Source organism: Oncorhynchus mykiss, chromosome 20, assembly GCF_057628025.1.
Source record: "Oncorhynchus mykiss isolate SJ-2025 chromosome 20, ASM5762802v1, whole genome shotgun sequence".
Lineage (NCBI taxonomy): Eukaryota > Metazoa > Chordata > Actinopteri > Salmoniformes > Salmonidae > Oncorhynchus > Oncorhynchus mykiss.
In genome coordinates, this window is record NC_143041.1 from 30,987,177 (window position 1) to 30,997,446 (window position 10,270).

The window sequence follows — 10,270 nt, forward strand, 5'->3', positions numbered from 1 at the left end:
TCAGAGGTGCGATGTAGACAAGCACATTGCACTACCGACAACGCACCTCTAATTAAATCGTGGCCATGCTCTGTGTACAGTAAATTAAGACATAATGAGAGAACTCTAACCATTCCACTGACATCGGAAGCAAAGGTCACCCCTTTAGAGGGCTTCTCCAGAGAGCTGCTGCTGCTGCTGCCACCCAGAGAGTTCCTCCTGATGATACCTTGTAGGGGGAGCATGTCCAAGCGCTGCAGGCTGTTTCTGCGGGAAGTGGAGGGGTAACACCTCTCCTTAGAGATACGGCGTTGGCGACTGGAGAGCATGGCGGCAGGCGAGACAATCCCCGCAGGGGGAACCTTCCCCATCCTCTCATACAGCTCCTCAATTTCCCTCTTCTGGGTGGCCTGGAGACTCTGCACCTGCACCAAGTGTCTGAGAGAGAGAGAAAGAGAGACAGAGAAACAGATAGGTGAGAATTCTGAGGACTTGTTTAAGTGATTTGGAATAGTTGAGATGCAAGTTGAGTTCAAGGTAATCAAACTTGGATTCAAACCCTAAATCAATCTGGAAGGATAATGGGTAAATAACTGGAGAGATGCTGAAGGTGAAACACTCACTTCTCCCTCATCACCTGCAACTCCTCCCGCATGTCCTCGTCCTCGCTCTCCGAGTCGTCACTGCTCATGTACGTGAAGTTGCGGCTGTAGCTCAGCCACAAGTGGTGCAGGGCCGAGTTGTAGGTAGGGCTCCCTGCACCTCCCTCCCACAGGCCACGCCCCTCTGAATCCACCACCGTGACGGACAGGCCGCTGTCTGCAGACGTACCCATCAGACTGAGACTACACACTCTCCTTCTTACTATCTGCTGCTCTTTCTTCTCCTCATCATCTTCTTCCCCCTCTTCTTCCTCCTCCTCTTCCTGCTGCTGCTCTTTGGTCCCGGCCCACCCTACCTGGACCTCCCGGTCCTCCTCCACAGGGAGGTGTCGGTCTGGGGGGAAGAGAGTGAGGGAGGTGTTCAGGCTGGTTTCTGCCCGCCCCTGCTCCTCTGTGCTGCTCTCTGAGGTGGTAGAGCTGCCCACTGACTTGGGCCTGGTGGGGCCTGGGGTGGAGCTGCCCACTGACTTGGGCCTGGTGGGGCCTGGGGTGGAGCTGCCCACTGACTTGGGCCTGGTGGAGCCTGTCGTGGAGCTACCCACTGACTTGGGCCTGGTGGGGCCTGGGGTGGATTTGCCCACTGACTTGGGCCTGGTGGGGCCTGGGGTGGAGCTGCCCACTGACTTGGGCCTGGTGGGGCCAGGGGTAGAACTGCCCACTGACTTGGGCCTGGTTCGACCTGGGGAGGAGCTGCCCACTGACTTGGGCCTGGTGGGGTTAGAGCCTTGTCCATCTGGTGCAGCAGGCACAGGGATCTCCATGCTAGGGGTGACCTGGAAACGACCCACTGTGACGGCAGAAGGCGGGGGATCTGTGTGGTGGAGGAGGTTTATGATTAATATCAACACAGTGATAATTATAATTTTTCACAATCTGCAGTTTGTGTTTACATTCTGTTCCAGTAGTGATATAATTTTCCATTGACATTGACTCGTACTTTCAAATTGATTCAAATGCATAATGTCATCTCAATCTGAAATGTACTTTAAATGTCAAGCGTGCTGTTACGTGGATCTACCAGGGATCGGATAGAATCCTGGCCTTAGTTTCATAACTTTCTGTCAGAAAAAGCAATCCAACTGCCATATCTACTGCCAACATCTGGTTGTGTTCATGGTGCCATAAATGGGTGGGAAGCAAGAGCTAGCGGAGGTCTGGCACTAACTAGGTGTAACTACTCTACACGGTTGGAAAACAATTATTTTCTGCTGAATGTGGCCCTGGGATTTCTCAAAAACAGAGCCTGTTCTGTCAGTCTGTTGAGCGAAATGGTCTGGGTTGGGTTGCTCGGGTACTGGAGCTGGTTGGGGTGGGGGTGTGAACACAGACAGGTGGGGAGGATGTGGGAGGAGAGGCCTGTAACGAGCGTGGAAGCCTTCTGATTGGTCATTTCTGCTGGGCAAAGCTTCCCACTGGTTACACACTGGTTGAATCAACGTTGTTTCCACGTAATTTCAATGAAATTACGTTCAACCAATGTGGAATAGACGTTGAATTGACGTCTGTACCCAGTGGGTTCTAACTGGTCAATACTGGTAGGCGGGGTATTATCACACCTACCTATTGGTCCCTTATTCAATGGAACATTCCATCCAGACATGTGGTTACGCAACAGATCCCGAGGCACTGCTAGTGCTTATAGGTGATAATGTCACCAAACACTGATGTGGACAGGATAAAACACAAAACAGAACTGAAAACAACAGGAAGAGCCAATTGGCCCTAACACAGTCATCAGGCCTTATTTAGACCAAATACAACATAAAACAGGCCTCGTTGAGTGTCTGTGTATGTCTGGAGTGTGTGTGTTTTTGTATGTGTGTGTGTTTCTGGAGTGTGTACTCTGCATTTGTTTAGTGTGCTAACAGAAGCAACATAGGTCTGCCAGCATCCTCCCCAACCCATCTCCTACCATCAACTGATCAACAGTAAGCTTAGGTAAGGGCCGGTACAATACAGAATACAGCTAGTGTAGAAGTAGAGAGGGGAAAGTCACTGTGAATCTTACCTGTGTAACTGGGGGATAGTCTGGGCTTGGGAGCACTGGCGTTCATCTCAGGCACCATAGGTCTCGACATTGGTGTGGTTGAGCTGAACGATGATAACTTGGGAAAAGAGAAGGGGGAGGGGGGACAATACTTGTCAGAATGGCATTACTTCTCACTGTCAGACAGTCATGTATGGGCTGGTTGGTAGCTTACTGTGCTCTCCGGGCTGTCTGGGGACGAAGGGGACAGATCAGACCCTGACGCACAGCTGGACACATCAGACTGGTCCTGAGGAACCATGGACCCCTGGGAACTATTCTGTAAATGGCATAGAGGGCTGGATGCTGCTTGCTGTGATACCATCTGTGGGCTGTTGTAGCCCATCGTGGGGGGAGATATGTGATTATGCTGCCAGCCGGGGTGTCCATTTTGTGAGTACACAGACACTGAGCCATCCCTCTGCATCTGTGGTGGAGTGTCTGGGCCCTGGTAGACACTGTGTTGCTGCCCTTGGCCAGGCGTCCCACCCTGGGTGTAAGGGAGCTCCACTGGAGCAGTCTGGTAGTGGGGGGAGTAGACGGACGAGTAGACCGACTGAGGGTGGGTTAGCTGGGGGTGGAAGCCTGCTATAGAGGGCATCCCCTGGTTAGCCAGGCTGTTGGCAGGGATGAAGGAGTGAGCCATGCTCATTGCCATGGAGATTACGTTGGCCAGGGAGAAGAGGGGCTGTGTGTGGGAGGGCCACATGTTGGGGTTCTGGGGGTGAGGAGGGAGGGTCAGGGGGTTCCCCTCACCACTGTACTCAGAGGGGCTCGGAGCATCAGAGTGGGGGCCGCCGGGGGAGCCTGGGGCTGGGGAGAGGACGGAGGGGAACGTGGGGTTGCTGGCGACCCGTGTGAGGGAAGGATGGGACCCCGCTGGTTTGGGGGCACCGGGGTTCACTGGGTAGGGGAAGGGGAAGTGTGTGTGGCCCATGAAGGGGGGCATGTGGTAGTACTGCTGGTGTTGCTGCTGCTGGGGGGGCTCTGAGGAGTACATGGAGGCTGGGTGGTGGTAGTAGTAGTGAGGAGAACCTGGAACATAGAAACAAAACATAACAATACATGTTAGTTATTATTATTTCATTCAAAACTTTTATTTCCTGAGAGGGAACTTCATGTGTGGTGACTGATTGGTAGACACAAAACAACATAACATTACCTAACTCAGAAACACCACTTATGTAAAAGGAACGCCTTACAAAACCTTAATGGGTTCTTTACAGTGTCCTCACACAAACCCTTATGCCAACGTCTCGAGAGACATTTACTAGCAGAATCCCCTAGGTTGTAAAAGAGTCAATTATATTATTGCTCCATCTCTCTCTCAGATTTTGGATTGTCTTGTCGTTCCTTCCGCCCCACTGCCAAGTGACATCAGACATTTAGAAAATAAATTCCTCATGTGCGGTATAAAGATGGTTTCCATGGTAGGGTTTTGTCTAACAAAATCCCTGTTTAAGAGAGCTCGGATGATGATTTCATTGCATAAAGGCCCTGATAGCCGGAGCGGTTGGTTGTATGTAGGGGCATGCGCTGTTATGTATGCATCCCAAATGGCACCCTATTTGCCCTTGTCAAAGTAACACACTATTTTGGGAATAGAGTGCCATTTGGGACTCATCCTGATCTTGGCAGAGAAGAACACAAACCGGGCCCAACACCGTCATAAAACCCCTCCCTCCTCAGACCCCTTTCTTGGTATTGTCAGGAGATTTGCATGGCTCTGACTAACCATCCCTGCACCTCACACCCCAGGTCTGTGCCTCAGTGGTGCGGCGCCGGCCGTGCCCTAGGGCCTCTTGGGTAATTACTTCACTTGAAGAGCGCTTTTAGCCTCTTTTTGAGATGTGAATGCTCTCACTGTGAAGCATAAGCTTTTCTGGCCTAACTTGTACTACAGTATGATTCTCTGCAACATCTGTTTGCCAGCACACACACACACACACACACACTTTTCAAGAAAGTCTCCTCCAAAACTCCCACCGCAAGAGAAGGAAGCATTTGACTTCAATTAAAGAACATACAACTGCCCCTCCAACCCCACTAGCTAAAGACTTGGTGGCCATCTGAAGGAAGTATATCTCCCTCCCTCCCCAGTTGTCTCTATTCTCTGCTGGACACAGCCCCAGCACAGTCCGGTTTCGCAATGCCTTTTGGCTCTCCGCCACATTTATAGTTGCCTAACCTACAGTATATTTCCATCACATTGACATGTTAGTGGCTTGTTTACTTCAGTGTCGGGAGTCGTGTTGGTCCATAACTGTAGAGCCATTGTTGAATTAAATGTCAAATCAATGAATGAAGAATGTTATGGCGTCCTGAAAAGTCCCTGAAGAGTTATCAATATCTCTGGCTAGTCTCCACTGTAGGGTTCTCAACTAAACTAAAGACTTGTGATGAATACACACGTTTTCAATTTCAGACTCTTCAAATGTCAAAAAAAAGTCCTTCCTCACTCCATTGATGTTCTAATTCCAAACAAATCCCTGTCTGCATCCCAAATGGCATCCTATTCCCATAATAGTGCACTACTTTTGACCAGGCTCTGGTAGTAGTGCCTTGGAGGTAACAGGGTGCCATTTGTGAAGTAACCTCAGCTTACAACAGTTTTCTCTCTGTGAAGAGTAAACAATGCCTCTTCACATGGGACCATGGGGAGGAGGAAGAAGAGGAGAGGTGGGTCCTTACAATACAGTACCTGGGGCGTTTTGGAAAGACTGGGAGCGTAATAGAGGTCTCCCTGCAGGTGAAGTCATGTCTGCTGGGCTGAAGAAGTCTCCTCCACCAGTGGGCCCTGAGGGAGAGTCACATACCCCTACACTGGGGCCAGCCATGCTGAAGTCTGAGAGAACAGACAGACACAGTCAGTCTCAGTCATTGAAATGGACATGTTCACCGGCAACAAAATTAAGGAAACTTATAGAGACAGACACATGCAGGTCTATTTGCCATGCAAACCCAATATAACATACATAGGCCAAGTGAGGCCCAGAAATATAACAAAGACCAAGCAGTAGAAAAGGAAGTTCAGAAGATTAAGGTTTAGACATTTTACCAGGTAGAGAGTAGGAAGAGTGTGTCCGCTCCAGAATGTGACTGTGAAGATTAGGCTGGAATAGAGGACACAGATATACACCGTTATTATATTCATGATACAGTATTACTTCATACACTGCATTTATCATTGGTCTTCCCAAGGGGTTTGTTGTTGAGAAGTCAGTTGCATTTAGCCAGGGTAATTTTAATGATACGATCCATTTTAATAAGGACTCATTAAGGCAACCATTAACATCTATTTAGTGTTCTACCACCATAATCTGAACGAAAAACTAACTCTAAACCCTCCTAAACAGGAAACAAACCCTCTAGAGTCACAGCTCTATTTTATTTCCTTGAATTACTGCAGTGTAATGACTGGTCACGCGAACATGCAGTAACGACTAGGCAAAGACATAAATGTCCAGAGGTACACTTCGGTTCTTGTCCTCCATGAGGAGTTTTCTATATACAAATAACTTCTCAGAACCCATCTGAGATGTTGTTAAGAATAGAATAATACATGCAGATATGCCTCTAACCTAAACCATAACCGTGGTACACAATCAGGACAGAGACAGACAAGTTCTAGAGTTGTGGTTACATTCTCTCAGACGGAACTCATTTTCTATGTTTTTAAGGGGAAGAGGCCCGGGGATTACGTGGGACACAATTAGCCCAGAAACGTATAAGACCATAGGGGTTCCTAGTTAGAGATGTGGTCGGGTTAGCAGCCTGTTTTCAATCAAGTCCTGGTCCGGAGCCAGGAATGAGAGATTTCCAGGACAGCCTGAGGTAATTATGTACCTAGGGGGTAGTGTGTGTGTGTGTGTGTGTGTGTGTGTGTGTGTGTGTGTGTGTGTGTATGTATGTATGTATGTATATGTATGTGTGTATGTATGTGTGTGTGTGTGTGTGTGTGTGTGTGTGTGTGTGTGTGTGTGTGTGTGTGTGTGTGTGTGTGTGTGTGTGTGTGTGTGTGTGTGTGTGTGTGTGTGTGTGTGTGCATGTAGGAGGAGGAGGAGTTACCGGTCCTCCCGACCCACATGAAACAACACATTGTTCTTCACTGTTCTCCTAGATCCGTTTACTGGAAGGCTCAGCACAGCAGGCTGGTTGTGTTCTGAGGATAGGAACATGTCCTGGCAGTACAGACTCTTCTCTCCTGGCTGCCCCTATCTAGGTACATGTGCGTCCCAAATGGCACTATATTCCCATTATAGTGCACTACTTTTGACCAGGGCCGATACACCCTTTCTCAGCAAACCACCCTGAACCTAAATAATGGTCTAGTTATATTATCTAGAGCTGGACTCTAGTCATAGACTGTTCTCTGTGCTACCGCACGGCAAGCAGTACCATTGCACCAAGTCTGGAACCAACAGGACCCTGAACAGCTTCTACCCCCCCAGGCCATAAGACTGTTAAATAGTTAGTTAAATAGTTAACCAAATAGCTACCTGGATTAGCTGCATTGCACTAACTATTTTGACTCATCACATACCCTGCTGCTACTGCTTATTATCTATCCTGTTACCTATTCACTTTACCCCTACCTATATGTACATATCTACCTCAATGACCTCGTACCCCTGCACATCGACTCAGTACTGGTACCCTGTGTATATAGCCAAGTTATCGTTACTCATTGTGTATTTTATTCCTTGTGTTTTTATCTTTATATTCTTTTTACATTTTTCTTTCTGCATTTTTGGTAAGTAAGCATTTCACTGTTAGTCTATACCTGTTGTTTACGAAGCATGTGACAAATAAAATGTGATTTGATTTAGTGTACACACCCTAGGCATGGTGGTGCACTTCCACTAATGACGTCATAGGATTTATAAGGGGGTTTAAGAGCTTTTTAGTACCACCATGTCCTGATTACAGTATTACTCCAGTTGCTTTTCTTCTGAGCACACCTTCTCCATTACTCCTTAACCCACATCTGTCTTAGGCATTTTCCCCACTAGGCCCCAACTAAACACACTCTTCTACTATATTTATGACCTGCCCAGGATAAGCACAGCTGGGGGCATTGTTTTTAAAATAATGTAATGTATACCATACAAATGACCCCTCACTGTATGACTTTATTACATAGCCTTAGCTCCCTATAGCTCACTATAGCTCCCTATAGCTCCGTAAAGCTCCCTATAGCGCCATAAAGCTCCCTATAGCTCCATAAAGCTCCCTATAGCGCCATAAAGCTCCCTAAACTCCATAAAGCTCCCTATAGCTCCGTAAAGCTCCATAAAGCTCCCTATAGCGCCATAAAGCTCCCTATAACTCCATAAAGCTCCCTATAACTCCATAAAGCTCCCTATAGCTCCATAAAGCTCCCTATAGCTCCATTAAGCTCTCTATAAATCCATAAAGCTCCCTATAGCTCCATAAAGCTCCCTATAACTCCATAAAGCTCCCTATAACTCCATAGAGCTCCATATAACTCCATAAAGCTCTCTATAACTCCATAAAGCTCCCTATAACTCCATAAAGCTCCCTATAGCTCCATAAATCTCCCTATAACTCCATAAAGCTCCCTATAACTCCATAAAGCTCCCTATAGCTCAATAAACCTCCCTATAGCACCCTATAGCTCCCTAAAGCTCCATAACTCCCTATAGCTCCATAACTCCCTATAGCTCCCTATAGCTCCATAACTCCCTATAGCTCCCTATAGCTCCATAACTCCCTATAGCTCCATATAGCTTCCTATAGCTCCATAAAGCTCCCTATAGCTCACTAAAGCTCCATATAGCTCCCCAAATCTCCCCATAGCTCTGCAAAGCTCCCCATAGTTCCCTAAAGCTCCACATAGCTACCTATAGCTCCCTAATGATCCCAAATGCTCCATATTTATCCCCATAGCGCCCTATAGCTCCTTAGAGCTCCCTATAGCTCCATAAATCTCTCTATAGCTCCATAAATCACCTTAAAGCTCCCTATAGCTCGCTAATGCTCCATATATCACCCTAAAGCTCCCCATAGCTCCCCAAAGCTTCTTAAAGCTCCCTATCGCTCACGAATGCTCCATATCTCTCCCTAAAGCTCCCTATAGCGCCCTATAGCTCACTATGGCTCCTTAAAGCTCCCCATAGCTCCCCATAGATCCCCATAGCTCCGTAAAGCTCCCTATAGCTTGCTAATGCTCCATACATCTCCCTAAAGCTCCCTATAGCTCACTATAGCTCCCTATGCATTGACCGCAAAAGGAAATTAAAAGATCCTCCACAATTGGATTCACACCCAATTCACATACAATTCCTCCTCAATATATAATCACATAGCTAGTAGTACATACCATGATGACACAGAGTCTGTGAATATTTGAAAGTCAGTGAATGGTTTTGATGATGTGGGAACCCAGAGCTGGTATTGGTACTGTTACTATTTCTGGTATTGGTACTGGTACTAGTAGTGGTACTTACCTGGGACGCGGATAGTGAGTTGACCCCGTTGTGGTGTTGTGGGCGTGGTGCTCCGTGGCCGACACCCACGTGGACCTTATGCTCCTTCATCAGAGCCTCTGCCCTCTTGATGATGTCACCTATGCGTTGGATAAACCCCTCCTTCTCCGCTGGCAGGATGAACTCATTGTGAACCTGGAAAATACAGACGCAATTAACACATTAATAACATATGAATAACAACATTTTTATGACATTAATCACCTAATAATAACACATTGATAACATATGTCTGTTTGTCTGCCTGCCTGCCTGCCTGCCTGCCTGTCTGCATGCCTGTCTGTCTCTTTGTCCATCCTTCCGTCCATCCATCTGTCCTTCCATCTTCAGGTATTGTGTATTGAGTCATAAGTGGCTTCTTGTCCAACCTTCATAGTATGCTAATTTGTTGAAGCAGTCTGAGTCTATGTTGTGCAGATTCTGTGAATTGTGGGTTGGGTGGTGGGGTGTGGTGTGGTGAGGTGTGGTGAGGTGTGGTGAATGAGCTGGCTCTCCTGTCAGTATGTCTTAATTCAGCTTGTATAGTGCTGGTGTGCTGCACTAATAGGGGCATTTATGAGACCTGACCAGCTCTGTGCCAAGACTGGCCTAAACAAAAGCTCACTGTGTTTCATTCAGAATCGGAATAAACAGAACACTCAGTGAACACAAAGTTCTGGAATCTACCACCAACAGAAGCTGAAAATACCACTACCTCATCATGCCTACGTACTTTGTGTATCTCTACGCCAGAACCTCCCCAAGTTCGTAATCAAAATCAAATGAGACACACACATGTAAACTAAAATGGCACGTGTGTAAACTGCTTATCTTCTTGCCTCACACCCCCCTAACCAAGATAAATCTATATGACACAGAAACACAAGAGTGTTTTAACTGGAAGTGGGACGTAGAGTCTGTGCTGGTGTGTGAGATAGAAGTAGATAGGAGTATCAATAAGATAAGCTGATAGTGCTTCATTTCTCCTGCGTTTATAGGCTCTTCCTTCAGCATAATGAGTCTTTAACACGGAGATAATAGTATGGGCTGTCATTAAATAAATCCCTAAATGACCTAAGGCTATTCACACCCTAGAGGTGACAACAAACCATGAC

At 47.2% G+C, this 10,270-nt stretch overlaps 1 protein-coding gene across 7 annotated transcripts in view; it reads right to left on the minus strand.

Moving 5' to 3' along the window:
- Window positions 1–10,270, minus strand: part of wnk4a (WNK lysine deficient protein kinase 4a) — a 75,618-nt gene that overhangs the window by 2,163 nt on the left and 63,185 nt on the right. For 4 of the 7 annotated variants that reach the window (XM_090212884.1, XM_036956076.2, XM_036956074.2 and 1 more), the window contains 8 exons: window positions 10,265–10,270; window positions 9,138–9,311; window positions 5,726–5,780; window positions 5,369–5,512; window positions 2,843–3,702; window positions 2,650–2,746; window positions 603–1,452; window positions 111–417 (listed from right to left, as the gene is read on the minus strand). The exon at window positions 10,265–10,270 is cut by the window's right edge and continues 111 nt beyond it. In XM_090212884.1, the coding sequence (XP_090069010.1) occupies window positions 111–417; window positions 603–1,452; window positions 2,650–2,746; window positions 2,843–3,702; window positions 5,369–5,512; window positions 5,726–5,780; window positions 9,138–9,311; window positions 10,265–10,270 (2,493 nt within the window). Of the gene's footprint in view, window positions 1–110; window positions 418–602; window positions 1,453–2,201; window positions 2,303–2,649; window positions 2,747–2,842; window positions 3,703–5,368; window positions 5,513–5,725; window positions 5,781–9,137; window positions 9,312–10,264 lie in introns of those variants that run through there. The other 3 variants (XM_036956075.2, XM_090212883.1, XR_016489465.1) reach the window with 3 other exon arrangements.